This window comes from Microtus oregoni, unplaced genomic scaffold (assembly GCF_018167655.1).
Source record: "Microtus oregoni isolate MIOR12 unplaced genomic scaffold, Mior012 000000F_ref0000247, whole genome shotgun sequence".
Taxonomy (NCBI): Eukaryota; Metazoa; Chordata; class Mammalia; order Rodentia; family Cricetidae; genus Microtus; species Microtus oregoni.
In genome coordinates, this window is record NW_024543059.1 from 32,432,678 (window position 1) to 32,451,242 (window position 18,565).

General features: G+C 47.1%; 1 protein-coding gene across 2 annotated transcripts in view; it reads left to right on the top strand.

Annotated features, from left to right (window-relative positions):
* Positions 1–18,565, top strand: part of Atp10a (ATPase phospholipid transporting 10A (putative)) — a 160,887-nt gene that overhangs the window by 114,566 nt on the left and 27,756 nt on the right. For both annotated transcript variants that reach the window (XR_005974984.1, XM_041659830.1), the window contains exons 4-10: positions 6,153–6,259; positions 6,673–6,804; positions 7,909–8,039; positions 9,177–9,429; positions 12,490–12,707; positions 14,047–14,241; positions 17,428–18,025. Coding sequence is in view for 1 of the 2 variants with exons in the window: in XM_041659830.1 (XP_041515764.1) it covers positions 6,153–6,259; positions 6,673–6,804; positions 7,909–8,039; positions 9,177–9,429; positions 12,490–12,707; positions 14,047–14,241; positions 17,428–18,025 (1,634 nt within the window). In the remaining variant the exon portion in view is untranslated. The remainder of the gene's footprint in view (positions 1–6,152; positions 6,260–6,672; positions 6,805–7,908; positions 8,040–9,176; positions 9,430–12,489; positions 12,708–14,046; positions 14,242–17,427; positions 18,026–18,565) is intronic.

Below are 18,565 nucleotides of genomic sequence, written 5' to 3' on the forward strand. Positions count from 1 at the left end.
GGGAAAGAGTGGGTGAGAGCGGCAGGGAATTGCGGAACTGCACGGCAGGGCTGTTAGCAACGGTCTCTTGGAGAATGAAGAAGGTGATGAGGATCTAAGGACACCGGGCTCAGGCTACCATGGCGTGCATGCCGCTGTGAGAGTAGAACTCACAGACTTAGCTCCCCGAGCATCCACGTGATGACATTGTCCACTGCAGAGCAGTCTCCCCTCATAAATGGACTCCTGAAATGGGCCTTCTCTCTGAGAATTCCATGCAAGTCTTGCTGACTTGCTGCTAGTATCCGGCTGTGTTCTTTAAATCAGTCCCTACCACTCACCCCTAATGAGATCCTCAGAAGCTGGAGACACCAGCTTTCTCTACCACTGTCAGCTGTCTCCAAAATCCTCTCACCAGTGTAGGGCTAAGCTTTGCCCTTTGATATGAGCAGAGAGAAAGCTGGCTCGGGTCGCCTCTGTTCAGCTAGCTAACTTCATCACATATATGTACTTATTTTTTTATTTTATTTGTGTATATGTGTGTGTCTGGGGAGAGTGCCCACAGAGCCCAGATCCCTTAAAGCTGGAATTACAGGCAGTTCTGAGCAGCTTTGACTTGTGTGCTGGGGAACCAAGTCAGGGTCTCTAGAAAAGCAGAAAGCCGGCTTCACCACTGAACCAAACCTCCTCGGCTCCGTATGGGATGAACTTTGAAACCGTAATCCAGTTGAGTATTTGCATTTGCCCATAAAAGTAAAGACACTGCTTGTCTGGTTGGTTGTCTGATAGAAAATTCATCTCAAATTGTAAAGCTAGTGGCCTGCTTTCCTGTTCAGACTGTCCTGTGTCTGTGACTTTATTTGGGTGCCTTGATGTTGAATGCATTTATAATTGACATATCTGCTTGTGCTGTTGCTTTTTAAAATTATAATCAGAGTTTTTGTTGGTGTGTGTGTGCGCACGCGCATGGGCGTGTGCGCGTGCACGCAGGCGCACACCACTTGGGCCGTTTCTTTACCTCAAGCCTCTCTCTCCCCTGCAAGTGGAACTTAGCTACTCTGCTCCCTCAGTCGCCATTCTTGCCCCCACGTAGGCGTCCACAGAGCCATGTCGTAGAGCTGGTTATAACCTCACTGCTCGCGGTGGCTGCTGGATGCCTGTGGGAAATGCAGCCCGCTTACTGGGGTGGCCGCCTTATTCTCATGGGTGGCTAGTGCAGGGACTGTCGTCACCTCTTATTTTAGTTTCTGTTCTATTCTGTAGGAGAAACCATGATCAAAGCAACTTAAATCATTTAACTGGGGCTCTTGGGAGGCTGTCCATTTCCATCATAGTGGGGAGCATGGTGGCCAGCAAGTGCTGCAGCCGTGGCCAATAGCTCACATCTGCATCCTCAGGTGGGAAGGCAGAAAGAGAGTGGGACCACATACTTCCTCCAACCAGGTCACACCTCCTAAGCCTTCGTAAACTGTCCACCAACTGGGGATTGAGCCTATAGGAGCCTATATTCTCTTTCAAACCACCACACTCCCATGAGCTAGAACAGCAGAAACATTGTTAACAGTTGAACTGTTTCAGTTCCATATCCTCTCCCCGCTAGTGTTCAGATTTGGGTGAAACGTGTCCAAGAGCTTCAGTGGCAATAAACAAACTTTAAAGTGAGCTGTAATCATATCAACTAGGCTCCTCAATGTTTGCGGTGCTTTCATGGACCATAATAGACATCATTATCCCTTCAGAAAATGGTTGGTAATTTTCACATGTATTCAAATTAGATAAGCAAAAACCCGACCAATGTTCTATATCAAAGAGAAGTCTGCCCATGGTTCAGCATCCCAGACATTACCCATTATCTCTCATTTTACCCATCCTGCCTGTGCCAGCCAGCGTGCTCGTAGACGTAGATGGAGGTCTCAGACTTACGGAAGTAAGAGGACAGTTATCTGCGTAGGGATGGGAGGAGCCTAGCAACCTGTAGGACATAGCCTAGATACCGGATCAAAAGCTGTTGTGTTGCCACCACAACTAGGCCCATGGACCCGAGAGCAGGAATGACCCCTAGGTGGAATTCTGTATGGTCAAGGGACAGAGTCGATCAGTGTTCCCTGACCAAGGAGGTACAGGAAGTTGACTCCCTGTCCTCTGTTGCTTCCACCTACTCCTGGCCCTCTTCCCAACTCCCACCCAGTAGACCCAACACAGAGCCAAGGTTGGGGCAGCAGTCGGGATTTACTAAGTTCTGAGGGGGACAACAGGGTACAAAATGTAATAAGACAAGAGGATCCTGGCTTGGGGCCTAGACGAGAGGCTGTCCATGAAGGCTGTACAACTGAGCCCACACTATACAAGAAAACTCCTCTATGCCAGAACCAGCACAAGGGGAAAGGGCATTTCTGTGGTGTGTCTGCCCAGAAAGGAAAACCTTCAAAGGAAGCACACAGCCTGCAAAGTTTATTCCCAGAGGAACACAGTGCTCATGCATCCACAGGTGTGTGCCTGTCCCGAGAAGTGGACGACGAAGCCAGCAAGACTGGGCTGCAGGCTCCTGCAGAGAAATTTGTTAAACCTGAATCCGAGCAGTGCTTTAGACATGGTGAAAAAATGCTTTGGGTTAAAAAAAATTAAACTATTTTGTAATAAATTATAACATGGAGGTCTGATCACTCAGCTGTTAAAAAAGCAAGACAGAAGTCCAGATCACACATTTGTAGACAGGTTGGTATAGAGTAGTAGCAGGCCAGGACAGATTGAGGGCCCCGGTGTCCGAGTGCTACAGATTAGCTACCCCGGGGAGGGAGTTGACTTGAAGACTATGCAAGCTCATGCCCCTTGCACTGCAGGGCTTGGTAGACATTGCCTGAGCATTAAAACCTCATTCCCCCCGTGTCTGTGCAACTGAATGGCTTTCCACCCCTATGCCTGGGCCTTGTCAGCATGGATGTGGTCACCAGTACTCACCTTTCTCATACAACGCAGATGAGTGCTCCGGACTGCAAATGAGTTGGAGTTCGAGTTGGAGAGAAAAAGGCTGAATCAGACATTTATCTGCTGAGCACTGCGGCTTCTCAGGATCACTAGTTCGTATCAGTCAGTTCTTCATAAAGTTTTCATTGAGAAGAGCACATTTAGACGAGTCGCAAGGCCTGGGGACTTGCACTAGACCAGTCCATCCGAGAAGCCTAGATTAAATGGGGAAGGATGGGCTTGATTGCCAAGGACAGAGTACTACAGAAGGGCAGACTTGAAGACAGGTTTATCTGCTCAGTCTGCAGCCTGGAAGGCTGGGGCCAAAGTGCCAGTGGGTTGATATCTTTCACTGTTTGGCTTGTGGTTGGCCAGCTTGTCCCTGTGTCTTCCCATCACCATTCGTGTGTGTGTGTGTGTGTGTGATTGGGTTGGAGACTGTCCTTATGACCTCATTTAACCTAATTACTTTCTTAAAGACCCTGTCATATCTTGAGGTCCTGAAGATTGAGACTTCCGCACATGGATTCGCGGGACAACTTAGTTGGGCTTGTAATCAAGAAGTGGGTGTGGACGGCAACTTGGTGTGCTCTCCTCTTGAGCATCTCTGGAACTGAGTCCCACGTCTGTGTCTGCTCTACTGTTGATAAGAGCACCCAGCCTCTGGAGTTCAGGGCAGCCCACCAGCTACTGAGGGCTGGGCCGACTGGGCGATGCTCTTCTCCCTCTAATATGGGTCCTGTTCTCATGGGAGTGTGTCTGGGCTCCCACATCTGCTGCCTGTTCCTGTAGCCATGGACCCTGTCTAGGCTGGCTCAACCTCTGGTGATAAGCTCTCTTTCCAATTGGTTTGATTTGAAAGCACAATGTAGAAGTCAGGCGTACTGCTCACATTTTAAGTTGTACTTTCCTAGCATTTTGAAGACCTGGATTTAATACACTGTACAACACACACACACATAGACACATGCATGCGCGCGCGCATACACACACACACACACACACACAGTCCTTAGATCCTCAGTATCTTGGAAGTTATTCATAGAACTCTTCTCTGTGAATACCAAAAGTCAGATATTCAAATCCTGTATATAAAATGGCATACCATACTGTTTGCATATAAACTATACATATTCTCCTGTAAACTCTAAATAATGTGACTTATAATAATAGTACAGGGTAGATAATTATGCGTTGTATTTTACAGGGGATAACAAGAAAAAGAAATCTATCTGTTCACTATAGACAGTTCCTCACCCCTAGTGTCTCCCACCTTGAGTCTGAAATACTGTTCTCTCTTCTGAGTTCATCTTGTTCCTAGAAATTATGACTGGGGCGATTGTTCTTCATGGCTATGCAGAGAAGTCCTTTCCGTGTTCAGCTGTGCCTAGAAAAACATTCACAGGAGGGATCCAGCATGGGAGTTTCCTCCCCGGGGCAGTAGTGGGGCAGGGCTTTGATGCCCTTACGGAGACTCAGGCTTAGCTTCAGTCTGGGGCCTCTATCTTGGGTCTGCTGGTGTGAGCCATCAATCGGCGCAGGGCTGACTGGAGCCCATACAGGACTGACATTTAGCTTCATTCTGGGGCTCCTTATCTTGGGTTTGCTGGTGTGAGCCATCGGCACAGGGCTAACTGGATAGTCCCTTGAGTGTCCCTTTCTACATGCGTTGAAGAAAAAGCTCGCACTGGGGTGATTTATATTAATTGCAACAACTTTAAATGCAGCAAGCATTTTAGCTTGGTTTTGTCTAGTTTATCTTCTTCACTGGATAAGGTATTGATTTCTGCAGCTCACGTGTCTGTGTACTTGTAAGAGCTGGCAGGAAGGAAAGACTCAGAGGTCTGAGCTGCCAAGCAGAGACATTTGGGATGAGGGTGGAGAGAAGGATGCCTGTGGTGGGTATAGAACAGTGGCAGGTGGCGGTATATTGGGCTTCTGGGTCTATCCCAGCCTAGTACTAGTGCAAACTCCGTTAGCCAACACTGGTCGTTGGGCCAGGAGGACAAGTTTTTAAAGTAAACAACCTAAACTTGGACAGTCCTTCTGGATCTATCCAGCACTGAAACAGTTTGTACCACGCGTGGGTTTATACACACCTCAGATTGAATATGTTAATATCTTAATAACTTTATAAAAACAGAAGTAAAATGTTACCAAAATCTGGGTTGGAGAGGTAGCTCAATGGATTAGAGAACTTGGAAAGTGAGAACCTGAGTTCCAATCCCCAGGACCGATGTAAAATCGGGTGTGGCCACACATACCTGTGATGCTAGCGCCAGAGGAGGAGGTTGAGAACAGATACAGGATAGCTGCATCTGCTGGCCACACAGGCTGGCTGGAGAAATGATAAGTGCTAACTAGGTTTAGGGACAGATGCTGTCTCAAGAAAATAAGACTGGATGCTTGATGTCCTCCTCTGGTCTCCATGTGGGTAACTATGTACACATGTTGGCATCCATGCATATACCACGGGCACAGACAAATACAACGGTGCCAAAATTAATAGCATCCTTTCTCAAGGCCTGTGAATTCTGTGATAACACAAGGCATTGGACGGTGTTAGCATTTCTGGCAGAATAGACGTGTGAGTCATCATCCAACAAGACTGTCCTTGTCAGCTTACCAGGTCTGCCCCTTGACTACCAAGTTGGTCCCCTCTGTCATCAATCCCCAGTTAATTCTGTGCAAAACAGATAAAAGCTAGCTTCCTCTCAGCTGTTATGGAGATCCACAAGTACAAGCACCCATGCTGGGAGACTTTTGTACCCTCCCTTGATGGAGGAAGGTCATTGGTTAATTAATAAAGAAACTGCTTGGCCTGATAGGTTAGAACATAGGTGGGTGGAGTAAACAGAACAGAATGCTGGGAGGAAGAGGAAGTGAGCTTAGACGCCATTCCTCTTTTCTCTGGGGCAGATGCCATGAAGCTCCAACCCAAGATGGACGTAGGCTAGAATCTCCCTGGTAAGTCACCACCTTGTGGTGCTACACACATTAATAGAAATGGGCCAAGCAGTGTTTAAATGAATACAGTTTGTGTGTTGTTATTTCGGGGTATAAGCTAGCCAGGCGGCTGGGAGCTGGGTGGCAGGAACGCAGCCCGCAGCTCCTTCAACACTCCCCTGTCCATCAGTCAAGCTTCCTCAGGTCCGTCTGGAAGTACTTGTGCAGCCATGTGACATGCCATGGTCCATGTTCCTCCACAGCATCCACAGCAACGGGGAGAAGGCTGGGCTGCATAAGGAAAACTTACTGCTTCGAGGCTGCACCATCAGGAACACAGAGGCGGTGGTTGGCATTGTCCTCTATGCAGGTAGGCACGGGCTAAGCCTTAGACCACACACGGCCACACTGTGCTGTATGCTGCTCAACATTTCTTTCTTATGCTCTCTGATCCCAAGGGTTGTGAATACCCATTGTAGAAAACTGTGAAATTTATGCAAACAGAAAAGTATAAAAGCAAGGGTTGTTCTAATAGTACCTCAACCCAATAGAGTTTTTGGTGTTTGTACTTTTATACTCCCCCCCACTTTTTTTTTTTTTTGCATTTTTGTATATTTCTTTCCATTCATGTCACAGTTGTGATAATGGTCCTTTCGTTGTGCCTCCTATTTTGAGCGAAGTTCCTAGAGAGCGGTAACCCAGCATAATGGCTTTGCGGGATCCAGTCATTGGCCCCTGTGTTCAGGAGACAGTTACTCCATATCCCTCCCTCCTCCTCTCCAGGACATGAAACCAAAGCCCTGCTGAACAACAGCGGGCCCCGCTACAAGCGCAGTAAGCTTGAGAGACAAATGAACTGTGATGTCCTCTGGTGTGTCCTCCTCCTCGTCTGTATGTCTCTATTCTCAGCGGTTGGTAAGTCTCTGTAGATGAGGCCCCCGGGAAGGAGACTGCTGGACAGTCTGCAGGCCACTTTGGGGGTGGGAATGATCCTGACTCCACTAGACCCAGCACGGAAAGGTCAAATGCACCATTTTCACTGATGTGGATCCCAGGAGTGTCTTCATCAGCATCAGTGTGGCCACACGGAGGCAGATGGGCTCTGAAGAGTAAGGCTCTTTTCTGAGTTGATTACTGCTTGGATGGGAAGATGAATTCATCCTAGTGATAGTAAGGTATCCAGCGAAGAGTCAGCAAGAGTGACGAACCAAGATGACAACAGGAGAGGCACACATGACAATGTGGCTGTATAGAAACAGAAAACGACCGTTTGTTTCCTAAGGGTAGGGGAGCATTTATATAAGCTTTGCAGGAATGTGTTTTTTGAGGCTCCAGCCCTTGATTTCCACCTTGTTCCTGGTCAACTGTCAGCATAGACCAGACAGGTATAACATGGTTTTGAAGCATGGGCTCGGGTGATTAAAGACAGAGCCATGGAGAACACCAAAGAGTTTTTGTAACCAGATAGGTGTGGGACTCAGGAAGAAACATATATAACCCTTGACTTCTCAGAATCTGTAACATGACAAAGTTCAATTTCCAAGAAGAGACCTCGTGGGCAGTGTTGAGTTCCTGCTGCTTTTTCACCTAGCAGCTCAGGACTCTGTTTTTGTGGCCCCCTGATGGTGAAATCTTTCTCCTAGCACATAGACAGTTTCTATAGCGTGACCAGTGGTGACACTTTGTATCATCAACAGGAAACCTTGGGGTGTGGTTGGTGGGTTCTTGCTATGTTGTACAGGATGGCCTACAGTGTTTGGTCCTCCTGTTGCAGCTTTCCAAGTGACATGATTGCAGGTCCAAAGTATCACACACAATTTAAGAAACTCTCAATTTAAGCCAGGTGCCATCTGCCCATGGGCCCAAGAATACTATGTGTGGTGCTTTCTTCTATGGCAAAGAAAGCTGGTCAACAAACATGCCATGTTGAGTGACAATCTTAAATTTGCCTTAATTTTCCCCAAGCAGCATTCTCTCTTTCCTGTCCGATGAATGATGCCTCTCTTTGAACTTTCACAGGGCATGGATTGTGGGTACGGCGCTACCAAGAGAAGAAAGCATTGTTTGATGTTCCCGAGTCTGACGGCAGCTCTCTGTCCCCAGCCACGGCTGCCCTTTACTCCTTTTTGACAATGATAATTGTTCTGCAGGTAACAGTATTCAGTGCTGTGTGGTAATTACTTTGTCTTCCTCAATGGAACTCAAAAGCCTTGCGAAGAATTTCCTATGCACTTCTCATCTTGAAGAATCACGAATACTTGTTGCCTTTTATTCTCTCTTTGTAAGTTGTTTCTTTGAAGACTTTCAGGTTGATGCCTCCTTTGCTTTTCTTAAAATGTTGCATGAGAGTTGAGTTTTTGCCAATGTTTCCTTGGTTTTTATTATTAAGATTATTATTATTGTTGTTGTTAGTAGTAGTAGTAGTCTATGATTGAAGAAAGGCCTCATACATGCTAGGCAAGTGTCTAACCATTAAACTCATCTAAGATATCCCTACCTCTTACTGCCAGTGCTTTCTACAGTAGGAAAACAGTCTCATGTGACAAAGTACTCCTTTTTCATAAATGCAAATTTTGTGCTAGCCTTGTGTTAGGATAATAGTTTCTGTCTTAGTAGCATAATTAATTTAGCAGGAGGAAAACCCTGCTATAGTTAGTCAGAATATGATATTCTGGGCTCGTAAATATCAGTTCAATGCTATGTGGTTACCAATAAACACTCAGTTCCAGAAGGCTGGGCTTGAAACCATAACTGGGCATTTTTTTTTCTCCTGCCATCTTCCCTTTGCTCTCTACTGCTAAGATCACAGAAATTGTCCTGCCTCTGAAACAACTGTTTTTATTCCACGGCTGCCCCCTGGACCGTAGTCACATCCTTGGGTGATAGACAGCGCCTGCCGCTGGGGCCCAGGGGAAGCCTGAGGGAGAGCTGCTATACTTGGAGGTGACTTTGCTCATGAGGACTCTGACTCTGCCTTTTCTCTTCTCCTCTCTCTTTCCTTTCCTAGCCCCTCTCAAGCACAAGCTAGTCTCCAGGCCATCGTTATCCTTCCAGCCACAGGAGTGGATTTCCGCTCTGCAATTGCAGCAGCCTAGGCTATTCTAGTTTAAACTCTTTGCCAGCACTCTAATCCTTTCCCAATAGTGGCTTTAAGGCAACCTATTTAAGCTCTTAAAGGTACAGTACAGTTCCTGCTTCCTTGGCCATTTGTCATTTAACTCCACTGCTTTCGCTCCACGGCTCCCCGGTTCTCACAGTCGTCCATCCTGTGTGTCTCTGTCTTGTAGGTACTGATCCCGATCTCCTTGTACGTGTCAATTGAAATCGTCAAGGTGTGCCAAGTATACTTCATTAACCAAGATATAGAACTATATGACGAGGAGACAGACTCACAGATGCAGTGCCGAGCTCTGAACATCACGGAAGACTTAGGGCAGATACAATACATCTTCTCAGACAAAACTGGCACTTTAACTGAGAACAAGATGGTCTTCCGAAGATGCACCGTGTCTGGCATAGAATATGCTCACGATGCCAACGGTAAGTTGACCGAAACAGAGGCCTCCAGTGTGGCCCAGATGAGAATACTGCTTTCTCCAATGCTGCATGGTCAGGACGCAGGAGAAACTGTTTATGGGCTACAGCACTCGCACGTTTTCAAGGAAGGATAAATCCTTGGCGATCACTTGGGAGCCCGGTACTATTTATAGAGTGAGCTGACATTGCCCTGCTTGATGCCGTGTCTGGAATGATACGCACCTGTTCTGGCTCATTTTCTGTCTTGCGAGCGCAGCAGCCGGGCAGAGCATCCTTGAAGTGCTAGTTTCTGCAGTGGCTTTACGTTGACCCAGGGAGGGACAGAGAGGTTTTTCTGTCGTCACTCATCTATCTTCCTGCTATTGCCTAAAAAATTCTCAGATGGACACTGTGTGCTTTCCACTGCATTCTTGGCCTTGGAACACAATGTCCATTGGAGACCGAGAGAAGTGAGTCTCTCTGCTTCTGGTTACTCGGGCAGCCCCGCCTCCTGCCTCTCCTTTCCTTATCCTTTGCTGCCTCCTTCCTTGCTAAAGGAAGGCGCAGGAAAAGCTTCCTAAGCCCATTGCCAGGAGGAGATGCGATGAAGGTGCCTTCAGAACAGCCATATTTCTAGATAATAGCCATTTTCAAGCCCCCTTGCTTTGCAAACAGAATTCCCTTCTTTTTGATAGAAACTACAAAGAAACACACACTGCCAAGGAGAATGGGGAGGGGGTAAAATGGAGAAGTCAGTGAATAGCCAAAGATGTCGCTACTGAGCTGTCTCTCTAGCACCTAAGAATTATCTTGATGGCCACTGTCTTCCTCTGTATAGTGTTGTTATAGCAGAAGGCCTAGGTATCTACCTGCTGTTTAACATTTTTTATTTGCACCCCAAATAAACAGCTGGTGCTATTTTCTGTCTTTATCTGACTACTTCCGTCTCTACTCTGACTACTTTCCTGACCCCATTCCCCTGTCTGTACCTTATGCCCTAGCCCTCCAGCCTCCTGTCCCCTTCCCAACTGCTCAGCTTTGTGACTAGAGTATGTTCCCAGGCATTGTGTTTGCAGCAACCTGTGGAGCTGGGGCTCAGTTTCAGGTGGATGGGAGCAGGTTTGAGATCCCCCCCACGGCAGTACCTTGAATCAGTGCTGATGCTTTCTCTTGGTGAGGTGGTATATTTCTTAATTAGCTTCATGTGCGTGAGTAGCACATTTTATATGGATATCAAAACCAAAACATTTGTACCCTGTAGATATGTATAGTTATGATTTGTCAATCAAAGATAACATTAATAGCACAATTAAGAGAATAAAGTTGGGATCTGAGACAGATCCATGGGGCAGAATCATAGATCTAATAGAAGTCAACTGCTGAGATAAGGCTAACGGGTTCTGTCACCTCCAAAGGATACACTGAAGCATTTGAGGAATGGAACAGTCTTCATGTATCTTCATGATACGATGTGCAGAAGTGCCAACACTGGATAAATATCATCTTCAGTCAGTCCAGCCCAGGGGTTGACCCTAACTATGAATTCAAATCTGAACCACGGCTCACATATTGGAGCCATCCACAGAGACTATGAGCATATTCTTCTCTCGCTTCATGCCCGGATACCTGACAGCTAGCTGGCAAGTCAGAACCAGCCTCAGCCTACAGTACGGCAGCAGTGGCTGCTGCCGGGCTCCACAGCTTCAGAGAGAAGGGGGAGGCCTGAGAGTTACAGGTTGTCTCTCTCCAAGTTGGAGCCAAGTCAGTACCCAATGCCAGAGCGTGACAAAATCACATGGCCAGGCACTGCTCCTCCCTGCCTTCCAGCCAGCATGCTGGGACTTACATCGTCGGTAAACAGGTGGGCTGTTTGGCACCCTGCTATGGAGAAGGGCCTGATGACGGTGGGCAGGCATTTCTTCCCTTTCCCTGTTTCTCTCGTCGCTGAAGGAAGGCTGATGATTAATAGAACTGAATTGCTCACACGGCTGACTAATCCCACGGGTACCCACTTCCTTGGGTATCTTTCAGAAGTGCCCTCATAATAGGCTGCCCTAATGCTTCTACCAAGTGCTCTGCTGGCACTTGGAAATCTGGTTAAATGCTTGGTTTGGAGGAATAATCCTGAATAGGTTCCTTATTGCTCACCCATGACTCAGAGAGTCATCCCAGCCTGGCAAACCTGGGGAGATTTGTTCAGAGCCACTGGCAAGAAACAGTGGTGCGAGCTCTTCTTCATACCATCTTCCAAGCACTCGTGTGGATGTGGGGGTCCTCCTGGGCCGTGGCTCCCAAAGACTCAAACTCAGGATCATAGTCCAGATCCTCTTAGACAGAGCCTCCCTGGCTGGGTCCAGTCCTGGTTACACGCAGGTAGCCTGTGCAGTCTCAACAGTGCGACGCCATTGACTGGTACCTGGAGACGCTCTTTCGCCCACATGGCCAAACGCCAGGCACCTACAGTGGTGCCTACCCTCTATTTCACATGAAGATTGCCTGATTGTTTTGAGGGTCCCAGTGAGGCAGGCCACCCCAGGGCAGGGAATATCTCAAGAACCCCGTTGTGTTGTTAGGCCTGCATACTGCTCTGCCTTTTAGTAGACCAAACCATATCTAAGCTGGAGAGGGAGGGAAGGTCAGTTGGGAGTCCAAGTCTGGTTTAGTAAGGCAATGTAGCTACTGTGCTGTTCTTGACAGGATCCTGACTTTGGAATCCCTTGGACCTGGGTGCCACCTTCATCTCCTTTCTCCTGTGTTGTGTTACCTTAAGAAGTTCCTTAAATTCTCTGACATGAGACTTGGTCTTCTTACCTGTGAAAGAGTCTGTCATTAAACACAATAATAAAGCGGAAATGTTCTGCTGCCTTCGGGTTTGTCCACTCAGTAAGTTCATGGAGGACGCAAATTAGTCGGGATGCTGTAGTAACTTTCCCAAGCCCCTTGTCAGTGAAACACTAGGTACAGCCTTGCCGTCAGAGAGTGTGGATGGGGTGTTCCGTGGACAGATCATCGTAGACCCTACAACATGCTGAATTGACTATGCCTGTCCCCATGATGTCTTCCATTGTGCCCCTGTCCCCATAGCCCAGCGACTGGCCAGGTACCAAGAGGTGGACTCAGAAGAGGAGGAAATGGTACCCAAGCTGGGCCCAACCTCCCACCGTGGCAGCACCGGAAGCCACCAAAGCATCCGCGCCACTCTCAAGAACCAGAGTATGAAATGCCACCGGCGCTCGGGCAGTCGGGCTGAGGCCAAGAGAGTCAGCATGCTGTTGAAGCACACTGCCTTCAGTAGCCCCATGGTGAGCGCAGGCGGCGTGGGGCTCTCCTGCTAGGGGAAGGGGGAAGCCCATCATTCTGCTCTCTTCCCACTCTCATTTTCTCTGATAATCAAAATTCTCTCTTTTTCATCACACAAATAAGCCCACGCTTGGCTGTGCTCCACGAACAGAAGCAGTCTGGCCAATCCCACTCTCTACCATTGTGTCTTTCCTGATACCTCTTGTGCCTCTGTGCCATGGTGTCTGCTGCTGGGTTTTTGCCAGGCGAGCCACCTAAAGAGGTGACAAAGAGGGAGGCTAGTCAAATGAAAGGAACAAAACACCGGAACGAGATGACATGTGTGAAAAGGCAGAGCCAATTACCTGCCCCATAAAGTTTTAATTAGATGAGCGCAAAGCAAATTTCTCTCTTGTCGGTGACTAATGTGTTTGTGGACCACTGCCATTAGGCCGAGAAATTTCTAGATGTAACAGGTCCTGAAGAGATCCTTTGGTGACTTCTGCAATGTTTGAGGAACAGAGAGGAAATCCTTTGCGTGCTCATTTTGAATTGTCTCATTCTTTTGAGACTTTCTTGATGGGTACAGAAGCTACCAGGTAAGTCCAGGTATCTAGAATTGTGGATCATTAGGTTCAGATCTGTGATGTGGAAAGACGATTCTGGGAGGCAAGAGGAGGACCTCATTGGAGCATCCAGCATTCTGCAGTCTGTAACGAGTACATGAATATTCAAGTTTACTGACCTAGCAATTTAGTTACTCGGTCAACAATTACTATAACAAGTTTACCAGTATGCTATTTATAACAGCAGAATGGTAGAAGTTAAATGCCAGTAGCAATGAGTACCCAGATAATTATAGTACATTCATCTACTTTGACCATGGTTTTTATAATATGTTCTCATATAATCTGAAGCTGTGGAAAAGTTCATATGGTGGGCTTTGAGAGAAAACTGTCAATTTATTGTCCCTTTTCCCATATACCATATTGATTATGTAAAACATTTTAATTATTTGAATGTAAGGAGATGGTATCTCAAGGAAATGTAGAGGCATGATTTTCAAAATGTAGATATTATTTTATAGGGCAATGAAATACAGACTGCTTGAGTTTTGAATTCTTCTAGACTGGTAGTATATCTTATTTTTATCTCCTAAGAAGTATATTCACATATATCAATTTATTTCACTATGTATGTTACACAATTGAAGTTACATATAACAGCTATAAAGTGGTATGTCTATAGTGTGATGAAATTCTATCCATACCTTATATAAATTCAAGTCTGCTTAAACAGTTAAGTACCCGAGCACTTGGCAGGTTACCAGGTCCAACTCACCATACACTCTTTTCTTCCCAGGAGAAAGACATCACGCCTGACCCCAAGCTGCTGGAGAAAGTGAGCGAGTGTGACAGGTACCTGGCCACTGCCAGGCACCAGGAGCATCCTCTGGCCCATCTCTCACCTGAGCTCTCTGATGTCTTTGACTTCTTCATTGCACTGACCATCTGCAACACAGTGGTGGTCACGTCTCCGGATCAGCCACGGCAAAAGGCAAGCTTTGCCACATCCCTGAGACCCCACAGTGTCCTTGACGCTCTCTGAGGCCTGCATGGGGACTCTTAGTCAGCATGTTTCTCTGTCCTGCAGGAAGCTGCTCATGCACGGGTGGTGCCTCAGGCTGAAGGGGGTGCTAGAGGAGCAAAGCGGCCATCAGGCCGCAGTAGGTGGGAGGACAGCTTGTCAGATACCTTGTGGGCCTAGGATGGAAGGGGTGTACCCAGAGGCCAGAGAGGACCTAGCCTCAGGGGTGGACATGTGACTTGGAGGAGCCCCACCTGCCCTGGCACTTCAGAACCTCTTGGCCTTGGGCCGTGTCAGAAGGATTGTTACCCAAAGTGACTTACCCAGAGAGCCTCAGGCTTCTAGAATCATCTAAGAGGGATGATAAAGATGTCTGGGGTACAGATTCTGGGATAAGATTTGTGAACTTTCAATCCTGACTTGAAGCTTTAGATAGGTTATTTTCATCACTGTGCTTGGGTATGTCATCTGGGCCATAGAGTGGTGGTGAGGATATATGGGAAGGTCTCAGAATCGAGTTTTGATATACAGAAGATATAAGGTGATAGTAATTAATACATTCATCATCGTCCCACACGGTGAAGTGAATGAGAGCGATTCAGTCAGAGGTTACTTAAGGTTGTGGAAACAGCGGTACCCAGGTTGGGTTTGCTTTGATCCAGCATTAAGGGCCTTTTGGAGAGAGGAGGGTTATATGAAAAGGTCTTCTGTGAGTCATAAGTGTTCCTCTAAGAATTGTGGGCATGAGTCAGGCTGCTTAATCAATGCCCGTGAGCCTGCTTGTTCATCTCAGGCAAAAAATGGATGGAAATGCTGATCGAGGTTGAGTGTGTGCTTCAGACCTTCCCTCCACCAGCCTCCAGTAAAGGAACCCCCGTAGGGTGAGCAAGGTGGACCAATGCTCTTATTGGAGCAGTATATCAGGAAGCTATGCTCTTCATTCTCACTACTTCAGTCCGGTGAGGTCTCAAAGGTCCTGGAAGATCCCAAGTGGGCAGTTCTGTGCAGTTCAGACCACAAGCAGAAGCTGCTTCCTACTGTGGTACAAGCTTCCTAAGCATCCCTTACCTGGCTTTGGGAACTTTTATCTCAGAAGCATTAAAGTGTTCTGCCATGTACATCCCTGGAGGGCTGAGTGTTTCCTAGGTTACCGTCTGCCTAAGAGACAGAACCCATGTAGCAGATGTTAAATAAGCAAGAGACTCCAAGGTAACTGTGGCGTGTTTTGAAAGTCATATATGCTGTCAGGTCCATGGAGGGTACAGAATATTTAATCATCCATCTTTGGATTGCAACTGAACATGTTTCTAGATGCATTTCTGTTTTTGCATATGGGGTGTGGGCAGGAAATGCCACTGTCAGGAATATTTGGAGCCACTGTGTGCTGCATGGTGATACCTATTTCCCATTCAGATTTATAGTATATGTAGTCATTCTAATGGACATGGAGTATGGGCCTATTTCCCATCAGACATACAGTATGTCTGATATTCTAATGAACATGGAGTATGGTACCATGGAAGAAAGTAGACTTAACACGTGTGAGGTCCTGGACTCAGTCCCCAGAACCAAAAGAATCAAATAAAATAGAAATACTCTAGTGTAGTAGGAGCGGCGGGCTGCGTTCTGCCCAGCTCCCACATGGCTAACCTTATACCTGGAAATAACAACACATAAACTGTATTCTTTTAAACATTGCTTGGCCCATTAGCTCCAGCCTCTTACTGGCTAATTCTCACATCTTGATTAACCCATTTCTATTAATGAGTGTAGCACCACGAGGTGGTAGCTTACCAGGAAAGATCTTAACCTGCATCCATCTTGGAGAGGAGAACTATGGCGACTGCTTAAATCTGCTTCTTTCTCCCAGCATTCTGTTTTGTCTACTCCTCCTACCTAATTTTCTGTCCTAACAGGGCCAAGGCAGTTTCTTTATTAACCAATGAAAGTAACACATAGACCCTCCTCCATCACTCTAGGACCAAAGGAAAATTGTTCTTGTCATAATTTAGGCCTGTGTCTCACTTTTCCTAGTGCCTAGTCTAGCTGGAAATTACTGTGGTAATTCACAGCTTTTGTCCCCAAGGATCAGTGATAATAAAGTTTTAAGAATCCTTACAGTTCCGTTTTGCTTTGTTTCAACATTTGCTTCCCCTCCCCCCCCCCGCCCCATCTTGTTTTCTGTGTGTATTTTTTATTATAGTCTTTCTTTGAGAATTCTTACAGTGTATTGTTACTACAATAACTCCTTCCTCCAACCCCTTCCAGACCCATTCCACTTCCCTACTCTCTCAGTTTTTGTGCGTCCTTCCCCTACCCCATTTAAGAAACTGACCCAGTACAATGTGTGCTACTCATACAGTCATGGAGGTATGGCCATCGCTGGAGGCTAGTCAACTTAGCAGGGGACGCACCTTTCAAAGCGACTTTTCCTGGCCTCTCTGGAAAGATATCGGTTGCCCAGGGCTTCTGACCTAGAGGTGGGGCTTCATGCCCCCACCTCCATGCTGGATTTGGTCTGCCTGGAGCTCAGGCATAGTTCAGCTTTCTGTTGTTTCAACATTTGCTCTTAAAAGTGTGGTTCCCTTGTTCTGCTGTTAGTCTTGGGAACCTTTAACAATGTTCTGTGTATGGCTCCTTTCTCTTGTCTTAGTGATGCTTGTTAAAACTTCTTAGTGATTTGGATCATGAATCAGTCTATTTATCTGCTGAGAAAGATTCTTTTGGGTTTAGACATGTATATACTCATACACACACACACATATATATACACACGCATTCTTTTGGGTTTAGACATCTGACTTGTATATAACCATACACACACACACACACACACACACACACATATATATATATACATTCTTTTGGGTTTAGACATCCGACTTGTATATTTTTATGGACACGAGTCCAAAGAATAGTCTCTTAAGTAGCCAAGACTGAATTTGTGATTCTCCTGGCTCGGTCTCCTGAATACTGGGATTATAGGTTTGATGCACCATGCTAGTCGAGTGGCTTTTTAATTGGGGTGTGGGTGGAGTAAATCGGCCCAATTTTGTGCCAGGTATCAGTGAGCAACTTGCTCCTCTGAGGCGCTTATGAAGAGTTGCGGGGTCGCTGAGGTTTTTCTCTCCTGACTTTGGACTCCTTCTCTCGCAGGTTAGAGTGAAGTCGGAGCTGAAGTCCCCAGTGAAGACGATCGAAGATTTCCTTCGTAGGTTCACACCCAGTCGCCTGGCTTCCGGTTGTAGCAGTATCGGGAACCTGACCACCAGTAAGTCCAGCCACAAGTCTGGATCTGGTTTCCTTCCCAGCCTGTCTCAGGACAGCATGATCCTCAGGCTGGAGGAGAAGCGAGGGCAAGTGGCACCGGCCATTGCCAGCAATGGCTATAGCAGCCAGGCAGCTCAGGCAGAAGGCTGGACCCCAGACTGCAATTCAGAGAAGTTCTCTGGGGAGCGGATAAGTCTGGAGGAAGAGGAGTTGCGCTATGAAGCTGAGAGCCCAGATGAGGCTGCCCTGGTGTATGCAGCCCGAGCCTACAGCTGCACGCTGGTGGACCGACGTCACGACCAGGTGTCCGTGGAGCTGCCCCACCTGGGCAGGCTCACCTTTGAGCTGCTGCACACGCTTGGCTTCGACTCCATCCGCAAGAGGATGTCAGTGGTGATCAGACACCCGCTGACGGACGAGATCATTGTCTACACCAAGGGGGCCGATTCGGTGATTATGGATCTTTTGCTGCCGTGCTCCTCAGGTAACCCGCCTCTTCCTCTCCCATGGCACCCCAGTGCCAGAGAGGGCATTTTGAAAAATCCTATCCAGTCGAGTAAAGGAATTTTCATGAATCGCTTCTGGAGATCCAGAGATCTGGAGATCCCAGGGGCTCCAAGTGCCAAGGCTTTATACTGCTATGAATTTCCGGGGCTTTTGCACCTTGACCCAGCCCTCTTTTGCCCTCTAGCATAGGAGGGTTGGAGATCACTTGGGAAGCATCGCACTTTAAATATGAACAATGAAGCCTGAGACCTGTTAGATGAGAAGTTCTGGAAGTTTCCTTCCTGCTGTCGAACTGGGGCAGCTTTGAGGTCTACCCAGGGTCTTTAGCCAGTTTACAAGGCTGTGTGAGAGAAGGCTGTGGTCACAAGAAGTGAACCTAACAGCTCCTTTCTCTCTCTCTCAATGGGTCAAGCAGCCTCTTGTCAGTCTCTCTTCATTCCTTCTGGGTTAAAATGTGGTTTAAATACCACAATGCAATGAACCATCAAAAGAGAGTGTCACTCTATCCAGATAGAAA